The 27,074-nt window shown below is 49.2% G+C and overlaps 2 protein-coding genes across 7 annotated transcripts in view; one reads left to right on the top strand and one right to left on the bottom strand.

Annotated features, from left to right (window-relative positions):
- Positions 1-6,240, top strand: part of ZNF609 (zinc finger protein 609) — a 232,199-nt gene extending 225,959 nt beyond the window's left edge. For 3 of the 6 annotated variants that reach the window (XM_057542958.1, XM_057542957.1, XM_057542956.1), the window contains 4 exons: positions 391-566; positions 815-1,031; positions 1,508-1,586; positions 1,899-6,239. In XM_057542958.1, coding sequence (XP_057398941.1) covers positions 391-566; positions 815-1,031; positions 1,508-1,581 — 467 coding nt within the window. In that variant the 3' untranslated portion in view covers positions 1,582-1,586; positions 1,899-6,239. Of the gene's footprint in view, positions 1-390; positions 567-814; positions 1,032-1,507; positions 1,587-1,898 lie in introns of all 6 variants that reach the window. The other 3 variants (XM_057542961.1, XM_057542960.1, XM_057542959.1) reach the window with 2 other exon arrangements.
- Positions 6,241-7,805: 1,565 nt separating this feature from the next.
- Positions 7,806-27,074, bottom strand: part of OAZ2 (ornithine decarboxylase antizyme 2) — a 67,492-nt gene continuing 48,223 nt past the window's right edge. The window contains 5 exon segments of the mRNA XM_057542383.1: positions 7,806-8,979; positions 9,223-9,308; positions 10,094-10,269; positions 11,540-11,620; positions 11,622-11,697. Of these exon segments, the coding sequence (XP_057398366.1) occupies positions 8,849-8,979; positions 9,223-9,308; positions 10,094-10,269; positions 11,540-11,620; positions 11,622-11,697 (550 nt within the window). The 3' untranslated portion in view covers positions 7,806-8,848.

Genomic DNA, 27,074 nt, shown 5'->3' with positions numbered 1-27,074 from the left:
TGGTCAAGAAACCGAAGCTCAAAAGGTTAATTGGAGCTAATTAATTTGTTAATTTTGTTCAGGGTTACCTAACTGGTAAGTAGAGGAAGGATTTGAGCCCAAGGACATCTCCAAATCCAATGATCTTTCAAATCCTACGACTGTATCACTTCTCCAAGATGAATCTGAGATTGGGGCTCTAAGGAAGTTGGTTCGCCAGAAACTGAGGGCCAGTTTCTAATATCCCTTAGCTGTTTGCCTCTAGAGCTCAGTAAAGGAAGTACACACTAAGAGTCTCAGCCCGAAGACACTGTGGTAGAAAATATCTCAGCCTGAGCCTCACCAGGCTCACTGAAGCAGAGTTTCTTCTCCCTCTCCCATTTCTTTGACTGCTTTATTTCTCTTCCCCAGGTTCCTACCTGCCTTCCAGCTACTCTTTCTCCCCGTATGGCAGCAAGGTCTCAGGGGGTGAAGATGCTGACAAGGCACGAGCCAGCCCCAGTGTCAGTTGTAAATCCAGCTCAGAGTCCAAAGCCCTGGACCTCTTGCAGCAGCATGCCAGTCATTACAAGAGCAAGTCTCCCACGGTGAGGGAAGTGCAGTGACACTGACTGTTGTCAGAGACCAATAAGGCCAGATCCAGGGTCTGGGAGAAGACGGACTAGTTCAAGTCCTAACCACAGTGTGGTTTGGCTGACTTGACATTAGCTCTACCAGGCACCTCCTTGATTCTTAGGTGTCCTGCATCTTTAAGGAGTCGTAATGTGGGCTCTGGGCATCTTGCTTTCATGTATGTGTCTCACAGTAGAGCTTTTGTGTCTGTTTTCCTTTCCAGATAAGTGATAAAACTTCTCAGGAGAGAGATCGGGGAGGCTGTGGGGTGGTTGGGGGTGGTGGCAGCTGTAGCAGCGTCGGGGGAGCAGGCGGGGGTGAAAGGAGTGTTGACCGGCCCCGAACCTCCCCTTCTCAGCGCCTGATGTCTACACACCACCACCACCACCACTTGGGGTACTCATTGCTCCCAGCACAGTACAACTTACCCTATGCAGCAGGTAAGCCTCACTTCCCCACTTCCTATCCTTTTTACTCCATCCCAGTAGCACTGCCCACAGCAGGGGGCCCCTGGCAAGAACCGCCGCCCCCCCTTTTTTTCCCTTGTGCGTCTCATCTGTCCATAATCCTAGCGCCCTGCAGACAATCGATAAAATCATGACATTTGTTTCATCCCTTGGAGCTTGGGGATTCTCAGACTCCTCCAGAAAATTGGCTTTGATATTCAGAAGAATAAGGAGCAGGTGTTCCCACAGCCAAAGAGTAACAAGCAACTGAAAAATAGAGCCTGACTATCTATCCCGAGCCGCTATATCTATCCAAGTATCAGATTTTCTTCTGTCAGCACCCCAAAACTCAGTGGAGCTAGGAATTTAAGGAGAAACTCTTCCCAATACCCACTCAGCTGGCAAAAAGGGAGAGTGCTTAAGAGGAGGGTCTGGGAGTGCCACACTAACACATCCTCCTCCTCACTCAGGGCTTTCTTCTACAGCCATTGTTGCCAGCCAGCAAGGCTCGACTCCTTCACTCTACCCACCCCCCCGGAGGTGAGAATGGTAAGTAACTTTTTAATTTGGGGCAACACCTAGAGAGCAGGGATAGGTGATACCTGGACCACAGAATCCCTGCAGAGCCACGGTGAAGGATAGCTCTGTGGGCTGTGGTCTGGAAATGGTGGAACCCTGGGCAAGCTTCTTGTGTAAGTCTCCCATGAAGCCATCTGCCTCCGCGGAGAGGAGCTGTGGAACACGCCTCCCCTAGCGACCAGGACTGGCCTCCTGTGCAGTTCATTTTCTTGGAGCACCACCCTGGGGTTGTTTTTACCAGCCGGCTGAATGCCTGGTTATCTGTCCATGTTTCCCTTGCAGAACACCAAGTGCCCGGATAAAGTCAGCTTCACAGGCCCGGACTGGCTCACCCAAGGAGGTGCTGGAGGTGCCATTTAGACATCGGTTAAATGGTATTGATCATCCTGTTTGCCGTTCCCACCATGACTGAAGGCAGACCCTTGGTTATCTTGCCTCCACCAGATCCCCGGACTCCCTGACCCTCCCTCTTCCTCAGGAGCTGGAGAGCCGGTACTTAGCAAACATATTTATTCTCTTGGCCACAGTAGTGACTGTTGTGGCCTCTGTGGAGGTGAAGGCACGGGGAGCAACCAGGGGAACATGGCCTCAGCCCAGAGAAGTCACTGGTCTGTTCCCCAAGCCCCTGGTCAGCTGCCGGAGCAGTACCAAGCCCCCCAGGGAGGGACCCCCGAGCACTGGGTAAGGTCTGAAGACAGCACAGCAGCCATACCCCTCTCACCATCATTACCACCATCACCAGACCCTGCATCTCCCCAGTGGTTTGGGCCCTGGGAACTGGCAGCACGTGGAGGGATTAGAATCTCAGGAAAGAAATTGGGGGCTGTTTTCCCTGCAGTTGTGAAAACGAGGTCTTCAAACATGAAGACTTCTCCCCTCTCACATGGGCACATGTAAACGCTCAGAGCCCAGCCTGGAAAGGGAGACCAAGGCATTTGCCCCACCATGGCCTTGGGCTGCCTGTCAGGCAGAGGACCAGGGGTCCCAGCACCAGCACAGAGCTCCCTGCGGATTCCGGGCGAGAGCTGGAGCTGGAGCACGAATTGGAGTCTGTGAACTAGAAGCTGCAAGCCCACTAAGCCCTGCTGCTGCTTAGCCCCCACTCCTTGCCCTTTTCTCACCTCCCTCCCGACCCCTTGGTGCCTCTCCCAGGGGGATCCCCACACTGATCTCTCCTCCTCTTTTCCACTGCTTGGCTCTTAAGGCTCAGGCAGGTAAAACAGTATCCCCCAGCATGGGGAGCTTTGGAGTCTGCCAGGTCACCTGAGCGCAAGCCAGGAGGCAGGCCCTGGGAGCACCCAGCCCTTCTAAGAGATGTCCTGTCCAAGCAGCCATCTGAGAATCCTCCTCATCTAGGGCCGTAAGTCTATACGGCCCAATTTCTCTGTACACAACTACATGACTTTATGTAGCTCAACCTGTAACCCCATGTGTGCCAACATAAGCCGTGTTTTTTTGTAACACACTTTTTTGTTTTAGGAGCTACTGACCACGGGAGATTATCTGTTCCTTAGACCCTGGGATAACACATGCAAGCCATTACTCCTCGGAGCCACAGAGTGTAGTCAGTGGAGCTGTGCTTTGAGGCAGAGACATTTCTCTGCTCTCCTTAGAAATGCAGTCCCAGTCCAGGCTTTATGCTGTGTCACTGGGAAAGTGACTGTGATTTGGTAGCTTTATTGGAGTCACTTCTTCCCCAAGGTGTGGGGAGCTTTAGCTCTTAGTTTTTGAGGTATCATCCCTTTGTCTTCCTCCTCTCCTGTCTTTCGTTGACCTTGTGGATTGAGAGAGAGATGAAGACTGACAGACACCAACCTAGGTTAGAGACGGGTGTTTGTGACCAGAGTGCCAAAAATGACCATTTAAGAGCAGGGACTTGGCTTTGACAGTTTGGGGCATGGAGGTGGAAGACGGTAAGCACAATGCCCAGTGGAGGCTGCTTTCCAAGATCCCCAGAGCCCTGTTCTAGAGAGGCTTAGGGTCTCTTGCCCAAGAGGAGCCCCTCTGACCTACAGACCTTTCCTCTAGGTTTCCATGTCCTTGTTTTTGTTCAAGTTGGGTTCTGAGCCCTCCCCAAAACCCCACTGATTTAGACCTCTTAACAGGCCCCAGGCAGCCTCCCTTCCCCATTCAGTCCTTCTGCCTCCTGATGCCCCAGCGGGCAGTGCTCTGAGCAGTGACTTCCCTTTTACCCATGGAAGTCGTTGGTGTGGACACCTTCATCCCACCTGAATTTCAGCCTGATTTTGCCCTCCCAGACTCTGTCGGGTGGAGCCAAGGCCCCATCTCTGTTCCTGTTTGTTTTTAAATATTGTTGTGTGTTTTGTATCTGGCGCTGGCTTTTACAGCGTGCTCTGTACATATTGTGAAGAAACCATTTGGAGTCATTTTCTTTCCTGTTGGGCAGGCATGGCCCCTTTCCACTTTGTTCTGTAACAGAGAAGAAGAGCTTCTGTATTAGCAGGGCATCCTTGGGTTCTGCAGAAGGGAACAGTTTTTTCTTTTTTTTCCTTAAAAAACATTTGGCTCTTTAATCCTTATATCCAAGCCTCCCTTGAAACGCAGGAGCTGAGCTGCCCAGAAGAGCAGGTAAAAGGAACAGTGGCAGAATGGCACTGCCTTTACCTGATCCTCCTGGTCCCCGATCCTTGCCAGGTCCAGTCTTCCCTCCCTGAAGTAACACAGAACAGCAGCAGTGATGGATGAAATAGAGATCCTTAACGAGTACTGAGTGAAGGGTTTGCTGTCCACCCCTAACCTCTCTCCATGGGGAGAAAGAACACAGAGGGGGAACCTGTGGCACCCATGACCTGGTCATAGGGATGAGACACTCAAGGATTCCCACCCACCTTACCCCAGCAAAGGCTGGAAGTGTTTGCTGCTAAGGGCCGAGACCACCAGACCAAGGCTCTCTCTGAGCTACCCCTGCCCAGTTCTTTTGACAGACATTGCTCCTCCAGGCCCCCACAGAGAAGCTGGAGGGAAGAAGCCTTGTCCCCAGGTAGGACAGCCAAGGCTTGGAGAGCTGCTCTTTAGGATTCACATCTGCTTCTTCCTCATTTAAGCTGTGCCAGTTCCCTTCATCCCCTTTCCCTGCCTGTACATGTATGTATACATGTGTATTTCCTTCTCTTACCTCACCCTCTCCACACATCTCAAGGTCAAAGGACCACATTCAGAAGGGTTAAGAGGGCACCCCATGAAATGAAATGATGCTTCTTGAACCTCTTCTCTCCAGGCTTCAAGGTGGGGGTGGAAGGCCTTGGTCTCGGGAGTGGGAGGGTAAGACTACAGAAGGGCTAGAGTGTTACTGTATACGGGCTTTGAGGTCACCCACGCCACTTATTATCCCATGTACCCTACCACCATCTCAGTGTCTACTCTGATGCCCCCAAGATTCAACTGGGCAGCTAGTTGGCCCCATAATTCTGGGCCTTTGTTATTTGTTTTATTATTAGGGCATCCCAGGAAGCTTTCTGATGATCCTCTGCCATGGGCCCCTCCTGGGATCAAGCCCTTCCCAGGCCCCGTCCCCAGCCCCTCCTGCCCCAGCCCACCCGCTTGCCTTGGTGCTCAGCCCCCATTGGGAGCAGGTTGGGGCGAGCTGGAGGCCCGGGCTGGAGGGGCAGTGTTGCTGTTCATAGCTTTTGTCCCACTGGCATTGCTCTGTTGGATTTAATTTCAGTCTTCCTGGTTCTTCCCTTCTGTAAAGTGTACATTACCAAGTTCCTTGTTTTTTTATATATATATATAAATATATATATATACAAACTGTACTCTTTTTGCCTTTGTACATTCAGGCAAGAAGAGAAAATAAATCTTTTTAAGAGACAATCACAAATCTGTGAGGGCTGCTGGTTATTTCTCCTGGAGTTTGCTGCTGAGCTGCCTCCTCTCTCCTCACTTTTCTCCCTCAGCTTTCCTCATCTTCCTGGTCCTGCTCCACATGTATCCTCAGCTCCACCTTCCCTGGCTGATGGCAAGCTGTTGAATCAGTGTCCAGACTACCTGCCCTGCAGCCCTTTCCTGCCCAGCAGTATTTTCCAGCTTGGCCGCGGGCTTACGCAGGAGCTTTATCCTGTGCCCTGGCCTCTCCTGTCTTCTCCCATAGATCCCATTCACCAAAGTGGCTTTGGACCCCTGGGTACTCTGGGACCTGTCTCCCAGAGGCCCTGGCTTTGGACACTCACCTGTGAAACTATGCAGCTGGGAGCTCTCTGCCTAAGAGTTTGCACTACTTCTTAAACCTGCCTGGGCATTAGATCAGATGGTTTTTAGGAATGAGTGGGAAACTAGCCTCTAACACTCCCCCAGATGCCAGCCTCCAAAGTTGCTCCGATCCAGAGCCCAGAGAATCATTCCTGCCGGTGAATTCCTGTGGCTACCCCATCAGAACAAGGGCTAAGGGCTTATGGGTCAAGAGCATTTGATCAGAATTTCAAAGGGTGGTACATTCGGAAACACAGCCCAACCAAACCATTGTTCCACCTCTTGAACTTTCTCCTTTTCCTCTGACTTCCTCCTCCCCTCTTTTTTTCCCTTCTCTCTACTTCCTGCTCTTAATTGGCTTTGGACTTGAAGTATATTTTTAAATTATTTGTTGTATTTATTGAATAAAGTTTTTAATGTCCCTGTTCTTAAATTTAGACTTAGTTTGCCTTTCACATATCTCCCCTATCCTACTCCACCCTCCCACTCCCAAAATATTTCCCCTTCTAAGTTGCTTTTTTAATTGCAGATTTTGGGTACCATATTTCTTTCCTGACAGTGGTCTTAACCTAGCAGAAGTTTTTTCTTTTTGAAAGAGAAATCTTAGCTGAGTGCCTGGGTTTCCAATTTAGCCTTTCTAACTCTGGCTGTGTTAAAGAGGAGCCACCAGCAGATGGCAGCAAAGTCTCAGGCATGTTTGCTGTCCACTCACTAGCTTTGCAGATGAGAACTGTTTTTCTTGGTTCCTTATCCCTGCCTTATAGATTCCTTGGGTTTGAATTTAACATCTAAATCCTAAACTGCCTACATTAACTTGGCCATTGTCAGCATTCATGTGGATCTCTGTTGTAAATATCACTGTAATGACCACTTTTCAGTTACAGACTTTATGATACCTCTAAGGATTATGTGCTCAGTGGAAGGCATCTTCAAAACCCTTCATATTTCAGTTGAATCATCTCTAGGCCCAGACTTTTTTTTTTTTTTTTTGGCTGCAATGCATGGCATGTGGGATCAGATCCCCGACCAGGGATCGAACCTGTGCCCCGTGCAGTGGAAGAATGGATTCCTAACCACTGGACCGCCAGGGAAGTCCCTAGGCCCAGACTTTCTACTAATACCATGTGGGGTAGAGGTGCTGAACTCCTTTTCATGAGTATTAGGTAGAGTCCAAGGTTAAAGACTTGTCTAGGGTGAAAACACAAGTAAGCTCCACACAGAACAATGTGAAAATGGGCCAAAGACTCAGAGGATGTAAAGACAGCCACAGCTCAAAAGTAAGTAAACAGTTCTAAAGCTGTAGGAGGTGGAAGAACATGCCCAGCACTTCATTTGGGAAAACAAAAAAGCAAAAGGAAAAAAATACTGGCGAGAAATTAAAAAAGAGAACATAGGTGAAGAGGATTCTAGCCCCCTCCAATGCCACTGAGAGCTTATCCATCAGGCTGGTGGTACAGGGGAAGGGCAGCCATGCCTTAGGGCACTGGGCTCCAAAAGGAGAAAACTATCTTCCTAGGGAAGGTGTGTTCCACTTCCCTCAGACACCCCCAGGAATGGGAATGTCAGGCAGCTCCATGTGAAAGCCAAAACCCAGTTTCAGGACCCAGCCTTCTACACAAAAACTAAGAAGGGCTTGGATCCTGGTATGTATAGCCTCTATTCTGGATGAAGCTCTGTGTACATACCTGTCTCTAGGGGGGCTCCAGCATTCTGTCCCAGACTCCTAGCAACCCCGAGTTTTGCGTTGTAACGTGGCCCCAGAGACCTCAGCCGTTCATCTGTCCTGATGCACTGCTTCTTTTTTCCTGAGAAGCATGTATCACACCCCTGCTGGGTTGGGCTCTAGACTCAAAAGACAGCAGTAGAGGAAGCTGGCCCTGGTACAGGAATAAAGGACAGACCAACCACAACTTTAAATCAGTTTATTGACACAGTAACACAACACACTTGCCTCCCTGACACCCCCACCCCCTCGCCCAGTCTAGACCTCTCCCCCTTCCTCCCCCCTTAGAACAAGCTGTTCAGTGAAAACAGAAAAGGGCAGGCCACTTCTACGCCCTCAGTGCCACTGCCAAGCCCTGGGGAGCAGGGTCTCAGGCACTGCTCAGAACCTGTTAGAGAGGGGCGCAGCTAGCACTAGACTTAGCCAGGCAAAGGCATCCAGCCCCTCGGAGCAGATTCTCCCACAGCCCCCAGGCCCTGCGCTGCTCTTCCTCTTCCCCTCTGCTGTCTGTGACCCTAGGAAGGACATACCTTGGGCCTGCGGCCAAGAGCGAGAACTCCTCGCCGTAATCTGAGAATTGGAGTTTGGCTAGTGTTTTTTAAGGCCCAGGCACCCCAAAAAAAGCCCTGGTGGTGGGAGTGAACTTCAATGCCCCTATTTTAAATGCACTGATAACATGAAACAGATTAAGCCAGCTTAACCAAATGCCAGAATAACACGAAGCTGTAAAGGAAGGGTCAGACCTGCTTTCTCCAGGCCAGACACAAATGCACAGAGAGAAGCCCAGGTGGAGTGTCAAAAAACAATTGAAGGACACTGCCCAGGGGCTGAAAAGCCTATAGTCCCGAGTCCCTGGGGTGACAGGAAGCAAGGAAAGAAAATACACAAGTCTTAAAAACCAAAAAAGAAAGCGCAACAGCAGGGGAACCTCAGCCTGAGAGTGCTGTCCACCAGCTCTCCAGGCCTTGCCCCCAGACCCAGACAGTCCCTCCCCCTCTAGGCAATGTCCTCCCCTAGGCTAGATAGAGCACATCACACAGCGCAGTTTAAAAAGCTTCTAATGCCAGTTCATAAACATCTTCATTTACTATTGGTGATTACATGTGAATAATATGTTTATACTGTTCTTTATGGAAAACAATTTCAATGAGTCAACGCCGAGAACACAATAGGCAACCCTCACCCTGAGCCCCTCAGCGTCCTTCCCTAGACAGCAAGAAGCCCCCTCCTCTGTCCCAGGGCTGCCTAACTTCCCCTCTTCCCCCACTGTGGCTCTTGGGCAAAGCATCCTCTATGACCATTAGTCCTCATCGGACAAGTTCTGGTCCAGGGGGTAAACCATGAACATCACATCTGGTCGAGAGGGGACACAGGGATGGCCTGGACGCACAATCTCAAAGCCCAAGAAGCTGAAGGTCTTCAGGAGTGGAGCTGCAGAAAAGAAGAGTGTAAAAAAGGATTCTGGTAAGAAACAACAAGGGTAGGCTCAAATCAAGGGAAAACCGAAAACAAAGATGGAATAAATAAGCACTAGGCCTTTCCTAAATTTGGACACTCCCAATCCCATGATCTCCCAGGGTTTGTATGTCAAACTCAGGAGACCCACCTCACTAAGAGCCCCCTTTTCCCCTCCCAAGCCTGGGCAGTAGGTCTCAAGCTGCTCTGCCCCCTCACCTCTGTCTTCCCGGCCCTTCCTGAAGCAGATGAAGACGTAGTTCACTTTCATCTTCTCTTCAGCAAACTCTAGCAGTGCTAACAATCTGCAAGAAGCAAGGAAAACAACTCAGGCCCACTGCCCCCTCTAGACTTTGGCCTCACCCCTCTACACCCCACCCAAGGCTTTCCTGAGGCTTACAGCCAGCACTGTAAATAGGGAAGCTTCAGGAAGAAGGTTCCTATTTCAAGACCTCCGGAGCCCCGAGTTCAGAAAAAAATAAACCACAATCCCTAAGAAAAATGTCACTGAATTCTCTCTTCCTGGAATAAAGGTTCTTCATCTGAAATTAACACTAACCAACTTAACTAATGCAGTTCACAAGAAAGTATGGGACCTAGGAAGAGAACCCAGTTTCTCAGAGGTCCTCCAAAGTTGCCAAGTTTAATGGTGACCACCTGCTGCTGAGAGGGACTTTGGACCCTAACACTTCCTAAAAGGGTTTCCTCAAGAGGCTGGAGCCACTCAAGAGAACTCCATTCTCAGGACTGTTTCTTCCACAGCTGGGTGCTTGGAGGGCCTTGCCCAATCCAATGAAATCCCACTGTATCGCTGAGCTCCTGGCCTTTGAACTGCACCATTATACAATGGCTCAAGGGGAATTTGATGTCCACTGGGGTGATTAAATGACAGGAATTTGGCTAATGTGTGATAATGATCTGCTTTCATTATAACAGGCCTGTTTTACTGGCTGAAACTAACCTGTTACAAAATGGTATCTGCTTGGGCAGCCGAGAGCTAGGGGAGAAGGCTGGCCATCTGTTGTCTCTAGTAAGCATACGCCCTTCTCTAGAGCAGGCTTCCTGCCCTTCCCCAGCACTTGCTCCTTACCCTTCTTTGCTCCCATCAGCTAATAATCCATCTGGGATTTCTACAAACAGGCTCTGGCTGGACAGGACTGCATCCCAGGAAGAGACCTTCACCTCGGTGACCTCATACTGGAAGTGGACGATATGAGGTTTTCCATCGTTCACAGGGAGGTCCTGTGTCACAGTGAGCTTCTCGTCCTGGGAGGAGATCAGGTCAGAGGACCAGGTCACTACTGCTTCTGGCCACATCAGAGGCTCCCTAACCTAGGTGGTGTAAGGAGTCCTCTTGGCCCAACCTCAGGGTAGCACGGGATAGAGGGCACGCTGAAAACGCAGAGCAGCGTGCTGGCTAAATGGAGCCATCGGGCACTGAGACCAGTTGGTGTCGGCTAAAAGCCAGCATGATGGGAAGGGAATATTTACCAAGAATCCACCAGATGCCAAGTCCTGTACAAAGTACTTTCCCATTTTTCAGTCACCACAACAAGCACTTGAGGTAGGCATCAGTATCCCCACTTTAAACGTAAGATACTGGGGGCCCAGAACAATTAAGCAACTAACCCAAGGCGCCACAGTGAGTAAATGGCAGAGTTGAGATTCAAATCAGGTCTCCCTGACTAAAAGCCCATGCTTATCCCCCCAACACCATGTTCTTTCCCTTCCTTCTCTGAAAGAGAAACATTAGAAGCAAATGAGGATGTTCATGAGGGCTCAGCTGGAGCACAGGTCAACCCGAGTTGGCTTCCAGGTGGCTGCAGAGTCCATGTTGTCTCCCCTGCCACAGTCTCAAGAGACCAGGACTCAGCTGCCCTGCCACCCTTCAATGCCAGTCTTAGAGAGAAGCTAAACCACTTCTGGCCTCACAGGAGATTAAAAGGCAGCAAAGGCTAGCTGCCCCAGCCTAGATCACTCTCAGGACAGACTCCCAGGGTTCTCTACAGCTCCTGGGCTGTGCCCTATGCTGCCAGGGTGATGGATGACTGAGATGCAAGGCGCCCTCTCCTTACCACCCACCCCCGCCACTGCCCTGCCCCATGCCCCCCAGACTGGTAAGGGACAGAAGTCAGAATGCTCGAGAGTCGAGGACAATGGGAAAACTCCTGGCCCTTGGTATTCCTCAAGAAAAAACTGAGGAGCAGCACGAGGCAAGAGCTCTTGCATTCTTCCACTCACTGTTCCCCCTGTTCCCCCTCCCCACTTTTTCTTCCACCTCCCACTCAGGGCCCAGAACCAGCACTAAAGTGCTGACCTAAGCTGAGAAGATGGCAGGGCGTTTGCTTGGTGCTGATATCCTCCTGGTACTCCCCAAAAGCCTCATAGCAGCCTCAGTTGAAAAAGTCCTCCCCAGACCCCCTGCTGGCCTGGCCTAAGACTCAGAAGACTAAGGAGAGTGATCACTGCCCTTAAGCAGATGCTCAGCAGTGTCTGAGAAGGCGCTGCTCCAAGCCTTCCACCCCACAGTCCTTACCTTATATATTAGAGCTGAGAGAGAAGGATCCCTGCCGCCCCCTCGCCCACCGGGGATCTTCGACAGTGGGTGAGGGGCATCAGGAGCACCACAGAGGCCCCGGAACAATGTGCCTGCAGCACTGGAGCTGGGGACAGTTACTCAAAGGCAAAATACTACTGCAAGAGATAAAGTGAGACAGTAAACACAAAGTCTTGAAGATTTAACTCAGCATCCTGCCCCACCCCTGCCCTGGCTCTCCCTAAACAAGTACTCCCTCAACAACTGCCCCAGTCCTTCCAGCTACAGCTCTCAGAACTACTTCTCTCTTAAAGGGCAGGAACCCACCATCCTACAGAGGCAGAGAGAGTCCCAGAAGGGCTCAGGGTCAAGGGGATATGTCTGACCAAAGGAGCCCCTGTCAAACATCAAACAAATCTCTGTGGTACCGGCAGACCTTGGGAAGAACCAGATGCTGGCTTGCCTAGTAGGCCTAGAGGCCCAGACCCCCACCAGCCCCTTTCCTTACCCTAACAATGTCTCAACAACCTATGTGGCAGAATCACAAAGCCTACACAATCCCTTCAGGCTGGAGAGGCATATGGGCCTCAGGAAGTCACATGGGCTAGATACGGAGTCCCTGAGGAACTCCCAAGGCCACTTTTCCAATGATGGCCTCCCTGATCTGAACAATGGAACTAAACAAGAAATCACTTACCCAAATCCCTCTAGGGTCAAGAACTGAATCAAATCCAGGGATTTGGCTCCCGGAGAGGAGGTGCACTATAGTACAGAGTATTATGATGGCATCTGAGTTAGTCCCTGGTGTGCCACCAAACACAGGGTTGCCCTTCTTTGCTGGAATCTGACCTGGGCGTGGGAGTTCAGGTAATACTGATGCGGTTAGAATGGACACTCAACACGTATATATTGCGGGCATGGTGGTTGCTAGGAGGAGGTATACATGCCAGGACCTGAGTAAGGAAGCCAATTATCAGATGGATCACAGACGGTGAAAGGCTCCTAAAGGAGCTCCCTGTCACCTTCAGGTGTGTCCCCTTACTGGCCACCAGGATTTTCAGGTGGACCGAACAGGGCTCCAAATCTACTCCACTCCTTCTTTGAATCCAATTTACTGGCTCTTTAGGCTGAGATGCAGCTCACTCCACAGGCGAAGAGCAAGTGAAGCAAGGAAAGAGGAAAACTGTGCATTTAACACCATGACTCAGCAGCAAGGCCTGGCCCCAGCACACCAGCCTCAGGGCAGCTGGAACGCAGTGGGTAACATAGATGGGAGGGTGCTGCAGTGGGGTGCTGGAGCCAGCTCACCCAGTTGTGCACATCTCTTCCCAACTATAGTTGCCTTTAGCGATGGCATGTTAGTTAGCTTGAATCAGCCACAGGGGGAATATTTAAACCACAGAAAACAGCGAATGCTATAAATCAAGACCTTTTTTCCCTGAAAACCCTTTGTAAAATGTTGAGAGGCACCATTCTGCACACTGTCCTTTGCTTTACATGGCATGGCGTGCCAGATTTGGATTCTTCACTTAGGCTCAGAGCAACAGAACTAAACTCACACCTAACATGGCAATGGTACAGTAACCAGAGGCGCAGCCCACTGAGACCCTCCATACCAACAGACCTACATGAGCATTCCACCTGTGACAGGAAGTCCAAACCCATCACTGCTATAGCTCAGCTCCTCTGTTCTCTCAAGGATTTCAACCAGGGGCCTGAAATCACACTTGGAAATTTCACTGGGAGATGGAATTCCCAGGCAATGTCAGTGGGCCCGGAGAAGCATCAGCACCTGGGGATTAACCATGTGCCCCTCCTTGGGCCTCTGGAAAGCCTCAGGGCATCCCATCTCCCCGCCTCGGCCTCACCAACAGCTACGAGCAGAAGGAGCGTGACAGAGGCCTGGGCTACAGACTGTTCTTAAGAACAGGACTTACTTTCTGCTGGGGACAATGAGCTGTTAACCCCTTCCAAGGGGTGGGGTGGGAGGAACTGGGAGACTGGGGTTGACACATACACATTATTGATACTATGTATAAAATAGACAACTGATGGGAACATACTGTATAACACAGGGAACTCTACCTAATGCACTCTGGTAACCTAAATGGGAGGGAAGCCCAAAAGGGAGGGGATATGTGTATGGCTGATTCATTTTGTTGTGCACTGGAGACTAACACAACATTGTAAAGCAGCCATACTCCAATAGAAATTGAAAAAAAAAAAAAAGAAGAAGAAGAAGGGCTTTCCTGGTGGCGCAGTGGATAAGAATCCACCTGCCAATGCAGGGGACACGGGTTCAATCCCTGGTCTGGGAAGATCCCACATGCCGCGGAGCATCTAAGCCCGTGCGCCACAACTACTGAGCTGCACTCTAGAGCCCGCGAGCCACAACTACTGAAGCCTGCACACCTAGAGCCCGTGCTCCGCAACAAGAGAAGCCACCACAATGAGAAGCCCGTGCACCGCAACGAAGAGTAGCCCCCGCTCACCGCAACTAGAGAAAGCCCGCGTGCAGCAATGAAGACCCAACACAGCCAAAAATAAAAATTTAAAAATTAAAAAAAAAAAATCCCCCCTTCCAGTGTGCTAAGGGACAGAATAATAAGACTGTCCAGGCCAGAAAAAAAAACGAAAGTGGGAGTTTCCCCAAATAAAGGCACCCACACACACCCCACATGGGACGGTTCCCTTCCCATTCCCTAGTGACCACCTTCAGGCCTCTGTTGAGGTTGCTGCAGGAGCACCAGGATGGCTGGGCTGCTGGAGAAAGCTGCCTTGCTTGTATTGGTCAGTGGAGCTACCCAAGGACTGGGCAAACCTCCGGGGTAGATAGATGAGATGTAGCCTTGTATACCAGGAGAATTGCATGCGTTCACAAAACAACCAGATCACCAAGGCCCTAGCAGTTCTAAAATTCTGGTGCTAACTCACTTCCAAAGAAATTACTACTCAATGGTCTCTAGATGGGAGAGCTACATTCAACTCCTGACCCGCATTCCAACCACCATCTTGATTCTGAACTAATTTTCACTTGCAAATAGCAGAAGCAATGGGGCCAACCCACTGAAAAGATCAGAATAAGGTGGGTTTTTTTTTTTTTTTGATCCAGAATCCCCTTTGTCTTCCTAGAAATAACCCCTAGGGCCTGCCCTGCGTCCAGCACTAATCTATGAGATCGTGATATTTCTGATGTCATGATCTCGCTCCTCCTTCAAATAAAAATGCAAGCAGTCCATCCCACGGTAACAAATCATTTACTTCCCCACTCACACAAGGATCCTGGAAACTCTTTCCTCCCCCACAAAGTCTGCACAGAAAGCAAGTGTGTGTGTGTGTGTGTGTGTGTGTGTGTGTGAGTGGGGGGTGGAAGGGTGTTTCAGGTCCCCAACCTGACACCCAGTTCCAGTTCCCCAAGAGAAACAGCTGGTGTTTGGGATAAGCTTAGTAGACAGTAGATCACAATCAATAGTTACTTTAATCATCCATCATAATAAATCTGTTTTTAGTTACTTGCTGTGCGAATGGCAAACTGCTCTCTTTCAAAAAAACCTGGCTGTCATTTCTGACATGAAAAGGGAAGGGATATGGGTACATATGTGGTGGTTAAAGTAATTCAGGGGCATAAAATTGCCCAGCAACGGCCTTCTCGTATCAGCTTTAGGGTTCAAAATGGTATTGTGCCAAAATATGCCACCAACCTCAATAGGAATAGTGAATCCTGGAGGAACTTAAGCACAAGAGAAAGTGGCTTTTAAACACAAGTCTCCCTGTCACAAGATCCAAGTCAGGTTAGGTTTCATATTCAGTTCAGTCATGTTTCTACTGGCTCCAATGCCCAGCTTCTTCCATTCCTCCCTCATATCCTGTTCACTCCACTGGGGGGCAGGCATGGTTTAATCTCTACCACCAAAGGATGATTTAAGAAGCTCAGTCTACAGGCTGAAAAGATCAGGCTGATTAAGGAGAATCAAATGTATCATACTGAACTCAAACATCCAGCTGGGCTGGTCTTGCTTTTGGAGAAGAAGAAAAAAAATACCATGCTGGAAATGAGGGTGTCAGGTATCCAAGTCAATTCGGAAGATAGATGGGAGATTAGAGCCAATGTGTTAGTGCCTTTTATTTTCTCAGTTGCTATCAGACATGCCCTTGGAAACGCTCCTCAGGATACATATGAATGCTACCAACTTATCACATCCTGCTGCCTCTAATTTAAAGTGTTCTGTGAAACTGCTGTCTGAAATGTCCTTAGCAGGTTATAATTTCATACGCTGGCTACAGACAGGCAGCGTATGCCACAGATGTATTCCTGGGGAACGTTGCTGGTAAATCATATTTTTATAATTCAAATCCCATTTTTAAATCTCTAGGTGCTTACTATTTAAAGGAGGTAACCTAAAATCTCTTGAGAAAATAAAAGATCTCCTGTTAAAGAATCACCTCCAGTTGACTTTATGTCAGTTTTGATTTTTATATTTAGTTTGCTCAAAGCAGAGTACAGCCTGCTACACAGAGCAGAGATTTAATATTAAAGTAATTCTGTGGCTAACTTCCATTCAGCTACATTCAACAAATACTTGAATCCATATTCTCCTTGATATACTTTTGATCATGTTTCACTTGAATCAGTGGCCTGAGCTTATTATTCAAGTCTACACCCTTTCTCTCTGGTTTCCATTACCTGTTAGAGGAGGATCAGACGGCCTTAGTATTACCTACCTTGTGGTATCAAGTGAAAAGACATAAAAACCACATTCCCAAACATTCTATATTCATTCCCCTCTTTCAACCTCTTCTGACCCATTCCTGTCTCAGCCCTCCCTCACAGAACACTCTCTAGGGTGCCCTGACTTCCCTCACACGGGCTGCTTTTACTCTGAGACTAGGAAGGTCTCTGATGCCTAATCCCTACGCAGCAAAGAGGGACCAATCCAGGGCTGCCATTGCAATTAGCTAAAAAGAAATAGGAAGAAAGATGGGAGGTGAATGGCCACCTTCAGTCTAGTGTGAGCAGACAGGCTGATCTCCAGCTGCCAATTCCCTTTCCATATGAGAAGGGGGCCTTGGTCAGATGCCAGGCATAAGTCATTTCACTAGGGCTGTTCGGTGTGCCAAAGGGAGTCTACTTGCTAAGCACGATTATAAAATTATGATTATAAAATTATAAAATGACATCACCACTCTGAATCACAGACTGAAAGCGAAACTGGGTTTTGGTTGATTTTCCACAAGAAACACACTTATGGTGGCAGCTAGATAGAATATCTGTGCCTCTGAGATTTGCTTATCTTGTTACACACCTGATATTGGTAGATCTTCAGCCAAAGGTAGGCACAATCACATATGCTATCAGAGATGGGTAGATACCTAGGTGATCATGCTTTAAAATAGGACCTTGGTACTTCCCTGGTGGCGCAGTGGTTGAGAGTCTGCCTGCCAATGCAGGGGACATGGGTTCGAGCCCTGGTCTGGGAGGATCCCACATGCTGCGGAGCGACTGGGCCCGTATGCCACAGCTTCTGAGCCTGCGCTCGAGAGCCCACGAGCCACAACCGCTGAGGCCCACGTGCCTGGAGTCCGCGCTCCGCAACGGGAGAGGCCACCACAATGAGAGGCCCGTGTACCGCGGTGAGGAGTGGCCCTCGCTCGCTGCAACTGGAGAGAGCCCGCATGCAGCGACAAGGACCCAACACAGCCATAAATAAATAAATTAAAAAATAAAATAAAATAAAATAGGACCTTAATTTTTCATTACGAGTACCTCAATCTAGTTTGTATAGTAAGCTCATCACCCAGTTCCAGCCTCTCTTCCCAGGACAGAATTACTTTATTGTTTATACAATATCAAAGACCTGGAAAATTTTCTTAAGGCTTATCTTATACAAAGCATTTTACTCTGCTGCTGCTAACCAGAAACTACCTGTTTTGTTCACTTCAAGAAACAAAATTCTTGCTCACCTACTTGGCCGTTTCTGGTCTATAGATTTCAATGAGGCTTCACAGCCTTCCGAATCATGGCACCAACTTGAATCAACACTGTGTATTGTTGTGTAGCCCATTCAAAAAAGGGATGAATTACTCTTTTTTTTTTTCTAGAAATATACATACATAACATCCCTCTACCCCACTCCTCAGTCCCCTTTTTTTATATTTCTGAGCTGCTCTGGGGCTAAATTTGGATTTCCTGGCAGTGAGGAATTACTATTATTAGTCCACACAGCTTTCTGAAGCATACCTCCAATTTGGGGGGATTCCTGACTATGCTAGGAGTGTCTCTCTCTATGGGATGACCTTGAAGGCACATCAAAGGAAAATCTGTTCTCCCTACCACTCCACAACCACAAGCCACAGTGCCAGTAAATAAGGAATAACCAAAAGCAAATTCTTAGGGGGAGAGACAGAAATTCCATTACCCCGGGAACCATTCAGTGGAGATGCTTAGAGTAGCTATAATGTGCCACTGTAGCCTGGCTGCCCCCGCCCAGGAAAACCACCTGTGGAACCAAATGCTTCTCCTCAAAGCCCATCAGACACGGACTAATTGTAATTAAGGGTATCAAGGCAGAGCAAGCTCTTCTCCACATACTGTACTGTCACAAGATACTAAGCAAGCCCTACACAGAGACTATCTTCCTGACCCTACAAATCCAGGGAGAGAAAAGCCATGAAGCTTGATTTACTTGGATTTAAACCTGTTGTTCAAAAACCATAATAAAAGTTCTTGTACTGTGTCTTCTTCCCTCCCCCACCATTAGTAATTTTGACATTTTGCAAGTACTAATCAGAACAAAACTGGAAAGGAAGAACCTTGTTTTCAAAACATACTGCAGGCTCCTCTGCAACTATTTCTTCCAGGAAACCAAGCTTCCACCTCTTGAGTATTTCACTGGAGCCAGGGAAGCTGGAAAGCCCATCCCCCACCCAATGGGCCCTAAACTCCCAGCCAGCTCACCCATCTGTGGATACAAAACATCAAGAACACTGACTGGGAAGAACATCCGGCTCTTAATCCAAATCCTTAGTTAGGGCCCTACTAGGATTCCTTTTAGAAAGTTAGGGGCAGGCCAGAGGAGGCTTGGAAACATGCTATGGAAACAAGATTGCCATAACTCAAAGAAACCAGACACCCTGCACACCCCACCCAACCCCCAGGCCAAAGTGGAGGAGCCTGATCCCAGGCCTTGCTCCTGCCCAGGCCCTGGCAGGTCAGCTGGCTCCTCCCTTCACCTGCCTTTCATACAGCCAAGCCCCTCAAATTACCAACACACTAAGCAGAAAGAAAAAAAAAAAAAAAAAAAGCAAGGGCTCTGGAGACAAGCAAGCCTGTTTTGCCACTTAGGAATCTGGAAGGAATCTTCATAGTTAAGCAAACCCAACTCTCTCTTTTTTACATGTAAGCACACTGGCAAGGCCAGAACTAGAATTCAGGTCTCTCACACTCACAGTTGGTGAAAAGACCCTTACATGTTGGTCCTAAGTGCTCAACTCTCAGGGCTCGGCCTGCAAAGGACTTGGCACCTAGACCAGTTCAGTCTGGAGGACTCCAGAGAAGGCCTGCTGAGACCACACCACGTTCCAAACCCCACTGCAGAGACAAAAACATAAGACTAGAAAAGAAAAATCCTTCTCACAATGCCCTGGGATTTCCTGTAGGTTCCTCTGCTTCCCTCCACCCCTGCACTTCATCATGCCCCCTCATACCTGCACTCTATCCTCAGCACACACAGCCTTCTTTACCACAAGTAACACCTTTTGCATCCAGTACCATCCAAGTATATAGCCACCTCCACCTCCTCAGCTCCAGAGGGACTGGTTTCGAGAAGACGAAATAAGAGGGGACTGCAAAGGGGGATGGACATGGAGAGTCTTGGAAAAGGAAGAGAGCAGCAGAATACGACTGCAAGTAAAGAGGGCTTGGGAGGAGGGGTTAACGGGTCAAACAGGACTATAACAAACCAGGAAATGAGGAGTGAATTTTCTTTCTGCATGTAAGGAAGAAACAGAAGTGTGGGAGCTAGATAAGAGTCTAAGAAATAAGGGAAGAAAATGGTTAATGGCTGAGAACAGAGTTACTTGAGGTAGGAGAACTGAAGAGGCAGTTGCAGGTATTTTGGGTATTTCTGGATCGTTCCTGGGAGAGAAAGACTAAGACAACACCCTTTTCCGCAGAAAAAGGGCTGACACCCACTAAAGGAATATGATGGGAAGGGTCTTCTGGTGGGAAGGGAGGGGAGGCAGTGTTTCTCAACCCTGGTTGCCCATTAGAGAGAGCTTCGAAAATGTATACTAATAACCAGGCCCTACCCTAGGCTAATTACACCAGATCGTTGAAGGGGGGGCCCACGTGATTGATTTTTCACACGTGTACCTAGGGTTGAGAAACACTGAGATACAAGAAAAGCTGAAAACCCAGCTGGAATATTTAAGAATGGTGCTGTTAAAGGAATGGGAAATGGCAAGTTAGAAACCATTTTTGTGAGAAGGGAGCCCAAGTTTGAGAGGAACCTTGAGTGGTACTTAGAGCTGTGTGTGAAGAAAAGCAATTAGGAGGGCTGTGTTTGTAAGAGGAACCAAAACCCAGTTTTGGACAGGCCATGGCACAATTTAAGGAGGATTTTCAGGGAATGGATCTGCTTGCGAAACAATGTGGCCCAAGTGAGAGGCAGAGGCCATAAGGCCAAATCTGGAGACAAAGGGTCTGGTGTGGGGAACTAATGAGCTTCAGACTCATTTTGGACGGAGCAGCAACAAGTCCTGGGAAACAACGAGGAGGAGAATTAGAACCCAAATTGTAAATAAAAGCCATTCTGATGTATAAGCAGCAGCTGGGGTTAAAAATTATGGGGAATCAGGAAATTAGGAAACAGTTTCACAGAAGAGTTTGGGGCAGAAATATGGGATATGTTGGAGGGAAAGATGCATGACAAGGACTGCCTCAGAGAAAAAGAGGAGAGGTAGAGAGAGGAGAATTGAATAATGAATTCTGCCTAGTTTGGGCAGCGGGGAAATATATATGAAGCAAGTTTAGAAAACTACTGGTGCTCAGTTTCAGAAAGATGTGCAGCTTTTCTCTCCAATTAATGGGGGAAAGCTGGGGTCAGGTTTTGAGGAAGGACACTTGCAAAGGCCCGGTGAGCCGAGTATGGGGACTAATTTGAAAGCACTGGAGGTGCAGGGAAAGAGGGCAGGTCTTCAACAGAAGCAGAGTGGGCTGAACTCTGTGATCTAATAGTCTAGAGATGGGGTTCAGTTAAGATGGGAGGAGTAAGAGTATAGATGAGAGAAAGTGTTTAAAGGGGTAGGAATGTTTAGAAGAGCGTTGGGGGGAACATCATTAAGGGAACAGGATGGAGGACAGGAATCAAGCCCAAAGTGAGAAATAAAAAGGATGATGTTGGCAGACCGGGAAAATGGGGCCTAATTGGGAAAGGGGTGCCGGGGGGGAAGGGAGGGAAAAGATGAAGCTGGAGTGAGGGACCAAGGGAAGCACTGAGCGTCACGGTAAAGACTATTAGGCCTGACTGGGGCGGGGGGAGGGGGGCGAGGGTGACAGGTGGGGGTAATGGGTCCAGTTAAGAACTGAAGGACGGAGCCTGACCTGGGGGGTGGGGGGTGGGGGGCGGGCAGTGATAAAAGAAGCGTCTGGTTGGAAGGTGCAGTTTAAATTAGGGAAGGGATTCAAAGGGAAGAATTTTAAGTGACTTAAACGAGCAGGAAGAAAGATTCGGGGAAGACGGGAAACAATTTGGGGAATCTGGATGAGAGAGAAAGCACAGTTTCGGGAAGGGGCCACCGTTCGGCGGGGCTGAAGGGAACTGGGGACTGGATTGGAAGACTGGGTCCGGGTCTTTGGGGGCTTCACCGGGCTGCACGCTCGGACGAGGGGGATGGGCCAGGCTGGAGGAATGGGCGCTAAAGGACGGAGGGAGGCCCAGTTGCGGGGCTGCGGCTCGGACTGGGGTGGCTGAAGTAGGGAAGGGACCCAGTGGGGGCCAGATGGGGCCCCGTAGGAGGGTCGAGAACCGGCTGGGGGGTGGGGAGGAGGCCCTCTGGAGCAGAGGAGAGGAGGATGGGGGCGGGGAGCCTAAACCGGGCCGTTACCTGTCCTGGGTGTTTATCATCCTCGGCGGCTCTGCTCAGGGTGGGAAGAGGCGGCGCAGGGAGTGGGTAGGTGGATGAGTGGGCGGGTGTGGGGTCGCGCGCGCGCGCGGGGCCGAGCTCTGCGGGCTAAGTCCCTGTCAGGCAGCGGGCCCAGAGCCCTCCTCCTGCCTCAGCGAGCGCCTGCTTCCAACTGACCCTCCCCGGCCGCCGCCGACGCCGCCGCAACCGCCCCGCCCCCGAGTGCCTTATCTGCATAGCCCCACCCCAGCGCCGCGCGGTGTCCTGGGAAACTGGGGCCCACAACAAAAGGCAAAGCACCGCCCCGCCACTGCGCAGGCGCACTAGGGGCGGGAGGGGAGGGGGCGGGGCGGCGGTTCAGATGAAAAGCGGCATGTGGGGGTGGTCGTGGTCGTGGCCCTGGCGGTGTCGTGGCCGTGGCGGCAGCCTAGCGGCCCGAACGATGCGTTGAATTTCAGGTACCGTTTACTGAGCCTTGACCTGACAGTCCTGGTCTCTAGCCCTTGTTTGCATGGGGCCGATTAGGGCTGTGTCATTTGTAGGCCCTGGGAGGATATTTTATTAAACAAATTCGGAAATCTAGAAGTACTACACATATTATATTAGCGCCATTCGAGACTAAGCCCGGGCCAACAGATCTCAGTTACCTTAGCTAATATTGCAGATCAATAACTTCAGCTATCAGCTGAGATCAACAATCTCTGCACCTTACAGACATATCTCAGGGCAACGGTCAAGGCCTGCTACTGGCTGGGGTCATCTGAAGCCAAATGGCTGTGAGTGAGGATCACAGTCACCTGACAGCAGTGGTGGAAGGCATCAATGCTGACTTGTTTACAAGCGCTTCAGATCACAATCATGCAAGGTTACTAGTTAACAGTCACTATCCCTGCTGGTCCTTATCTCAGATCAGTGTCAACAGGTCACAATCACTGGTGCATAGACCCCTCAGATCACAGGCACTTCAACACAATCATCAGAGCTGTGACCCTGTTCATGGTCAACCCAGACTACACAGAAGAGGGGTCACGTTATCGCAGAGCACAATGGGTAGCTGTCACCTCAAATCCCATTCATTCATTTATTCAACTAATAATTACTGAGCAGCTACTTACTCCGTGCTCCAGGCATGTGCAAAAGTCCAGGAATACTCAAGGATCAACTAGGCAAAGTTCCTGCCTTGGATGTCACAATCTGATCAAAGGGAGGGACACAGACAGGCCATCATAATATGAGGTAAGTGCTCAATCTGAGGGAGGCCACAGAGAAAGTAACTAGGGAATTAGAGATGGCTTCACAGAAAGAATGATCACAATCACTCCGGATCAAAGGTCACTATGACCCCCAGTTGATAATAGCCCCAAGTCACAAATGTCCCACATTAAAGCCATCCAGGACACTATAACTCCACTTCACAAACATGCTTATAGTTTTTAGATGATGGGAATTCAGGGATGGAAGAAAGTTTGGAGCTGCCAAACTAAGGCTTTTTCAGCAGAAGTTGAAGTGGTAAACGATACCAGAACTGCCCAGGTTATCATTAGATATTAAGCACAACTGGTCCCATACTCTGGCTCACTTTAGATCTCTACCTTGTCTCCATGACTATGCCTACCTGCTTTTCCAAGTTCAAGCCAGGTATGTTCTGACCTTAGTGCATAGCAGAATTGAACAATTAAAACCACCCCTGATCTACACCATGTCATAGTCCCAGAGACCTGGGCAATCCTCCTGCTCCCCAAAGGGAGCCGGGGTGGTTCATTTCTGCCAGACAATCAATCCCTGGATAAGTAACCCCTTGGCCTAAAGGATAGTTTTTGACCAACCAGCAGATATTAACTCACTCTGTCAATAATAGCCACCATTTACTGAGCATCATGCTAAAGCACTAATTTTTACAACAGCTCTCCACTCCTGTTTTACACATGAAATGAACTGAACCTCAGGGAGCTTTTGCCAACTAATATTTTTGAGGGCCCATATATACCAGGCAAGTTAATTTATTTGCTCTAATCCAAAGCTAGTAAGTGGTAGCGTTAGAATTTGGGCCCAGAGTTGCCTGATCCTGTGCTTTGTCTGTATTCACATGGTGGAGGAGTGAGGAGGGGTCTCGCACAACTTGCTGCTTGAAGGAGTGACCAATCTGATGGCTGCCTGACCAGCAAGTGAAAAATTCACAAAAACGGGGAGCCACCTTCCTCTAATCTGTACTGTCTGATATGTCAGCCACTAGCCACTAGTGGCTATTTAAACTTAATTAAAATGAAATAAAGTTAGGGGACTTCGCTGGTGGCACAGTGGTTAAGAAGCCACCTGCCAATGCAGGGGACACGTGTTCGATCCCTGGTCCGGGAAGATCCCACGTGCCGCGGAGCAACTAAGCCTGTGTGCCACAACTACTGAGCCCACGCTCTAGAGCTGGCAAGCCACAACTACTGAGCCCACGTGCCACAACTACTGAAGCCCGCGTGCCGCAACAACTAAGCCGGCGTACTGCAACTACTGAAGCCCGCGTGCCTAGAGCCCGTGTTCTGCAACAAGAGAAGCCACTGCAATGAGAAGCTCATGCACCGCAACAAAGAGTAGCCCCTGCTCGCCACAACAAAAGAAAGCCTGCGCACAGCAACGAAGACCCAGATGCAGCCAAAAAAAAAAAGACATAAAGTTAAAAATTCAGTTCCTCAGTCCCATTAGCCACATTTCATGCGCTTCACAGCCACATATGGCTAGCGCTTACAGTACTGCATAGTGCAGGTTTTCCATCCACACAGAAAGTTCCAGAGAGCGCTGTATCCCATCATTCCCCATCCCTATTTACCACAGTCATCACCACAGGTTCTAGCTCCCTCTCATCCATTATAACCTCTATCCTTGTCCTCACACTGGCTCCCACCTTCCTGCCCCCAGCCATACCTTTCCCCCGTGCCCTCTGCAACCTGTGATCAGCAATTCTTCCACATCAGCTTTTCTCAGGATGCTGCCTTCACCTCCTTGCCTTACCTGAAACCTGGCTCTCCCCTGAAGACACTGCTTCTTTAGCAGCCCTCTTAGATTAATGCTATTTTCTTCTCAGTCTTGTGTACCTCAGGGTCAGGAAGTGGGGTAAGTCTATTCCTCTCCCACCCCCAATGCCATTTCTAAACGCCTCCTTCCTACAGTGCTTCCCCTCCGTCCTACAAAACCCCTGTTCCTTGGAAGCTTCACCATCTGGACATAACATTTTGGTTGATGTCATCAATCAACCTCCCGGTCGATGCCCCTCATTTAGCTCTTAGCTCGCTGCCTCTCTCTCCACCCTCAATTTTGTTATATTTGGTGAGCTCAACGTCCATGTGATGGCCCCTCCAACATCCTGACCTCCTCATCTCCAGCACTATTTCCCACACTCCACAGCAGCTGCCCATTCCTGCAGTCACACCCTCAACTTTTTCACCAAAAATCACACCACTTGCAATATATAGACCCTCTGACCGCATTTTCCTTAAGCCTTCCTCAACAATTCATGAGCTCTGATCCCTTGACCTCACTAACTTCTCACTATTCATGATCCCCAGTTTCCACATTCCTTCTTTTCTAGCTCATGTTATCATCATGATAACCACTCTCTCACCCTGTCTCCTCCTTTGGTGCTTGCTGACAAAACCCCTACTCTGGATCAATCCACCATTTGCCTTCTCAGTGCTTTTGCTGGAGCAAAATCACACTGCCAGGCAGATTATCTTCTCTTCACAAATCCTAACCTCAGATGGGCTCTCAACACTGCCTGGGACTTCCTACTATATTTCCCCAATTTTTCCATTCTCTAAGATGAATTTTATACCTACTCTCTCTCTACAAAACCTCTACCCCTTTCATCTTAGCTGATGACTAGCCTCTTAAGTTTTTTTCCCCAGTTTTGTTGAGCTATAATGGACATATAACATTATATTAGTTTTAGGTGTACAACATGGTGATTGAATATGTATAAATACATACATAGACACTTCCCTGACGGTCCAGTGGTTAAGACTCCGTGCTTCCAATGCAGGGGGCTCGGGTTCGATCCGTGGTTGGGGAACTAGGATCCCGCATGCCACGCGGCATGGCCAAAAATAAATAAATAAATAACACCATACGTGTGTATGTATGTGTATATATATATATATACATACATATGTACACACACGTCTCCTTAACCTTTTTATTTTTTAATATTTTTATTTTTATTTTTTTGGCTGTGTTGGGTCTTGGTTGCGGCATGGGGGATCTTCATTGAGGCATGCAGGATATTTCCCTGAGGCACGTGGGCTCTTCGCAGCGGCACACGGGCTTTTCTCTAGTTGTGGCATGTGGGTTCCAGAGCACGTGGTCTCCATAGTTTGCGGCACGTGGCTCTCTAGTTGAAGCATGCAAGCTCAGTAATTGTGGCGTGCGAGCTTAGTTGCCTGGAGGCATGTGGGATCTTAGTTCCCCAACCAGGGATCGAACCCACCTCCCGTGCTTTGGAAGGCAGATTCTTTACCACTGGACCACCAGGGAAGTCCCCTTAACCTTTCATGTTACTGAGGAAATAGAAGCAAAGAAGAACTCCCTCTCATTCCTAATACAACCTGCAAAACAATCTGCCTCTCCACCCACCTGTGTCCCCTTCTGGTACTCTGAGAAGTGTCCCCTCCCTTACAAAAGACCAGACAACCCCTCCACAGGAGATATGGGGCCCACCCTCTCTCCCCCTTTTTTAAAAAATAAATTTATCTATTCATTCATTTATTTATTTTATTTTTGGCTGCGTTGGGTCTTCGTTGCTGCGCATGGGCTTCCTCTAGTTGCGGCGAGTGGGGGCTACTCTTCGTTGTGGTGCGCGGCCTTCTCATTGCCGTGGCTTCTCGTTGCAGAGCACAAACTCTAGGCGTGCAGGCTTCAGTAGTTGTGGCTCGCAGGCTCTAGAGCACAGGCTCAGTAGTTGTGGCGAAGGGGCTTAGTTGCTCTGTGGCATGTGGGATCTTCCCGGACCAGGGCTCGAACCCATGTCTCCTGCATTGGCAGGCGGATTCTTTTTTTTTTTTTTTTTAAATATTTATTTATTTATTTATTTATTTATTTATGGCTGTGTTGGGTCTTCGTTTCTGTGCGAGGGCTTTCTCTAGTTGTGGCAAGCGGGGGCCACTCTTCAACGCAGTGCACGGGCCTCTCACTATCGTGGCCTCTCTTGTTGCGGAGCACAGGCTCCAGATGCTCAGGCTCAGTAATTGTGGCTCACGGGCCTAGTTGCTCCGCGGCACGTGGGATCCTCCCAGACCAGGGCTCGAACCCGTGTCCCCTGCATTGGCAGGCGGATTCTCAACCACTGCGCCACCAGGGAAGCCCTCCCATTTTCAAAGACCTGGCTCAAGCGATCTAATCTCGCCCTTCAGCACACAAACATGCTCTCCAA

This window comes from Balaenoptera acutorostrata, chromosome 3 (assembly GCF_949987535.1).
Source record: "Balaenoptera acutorostrata chromosome 3, mBalAcu1.1, whole genome shotgun sequence".
NCBI classification, from domain to species: domain Eukaryota; kingdom Metazoa; phylum Chordata; class Mammalia; order Artiodactyla; family Balaenopteridae; genus Balaenoptera; species Balaenoptera acutorostrata.
The sequence above is the reverse complement of the archived record's forward strand: the minus strand, read 5'-3'. Positions and strand labels throughout refer to the sequence as shown.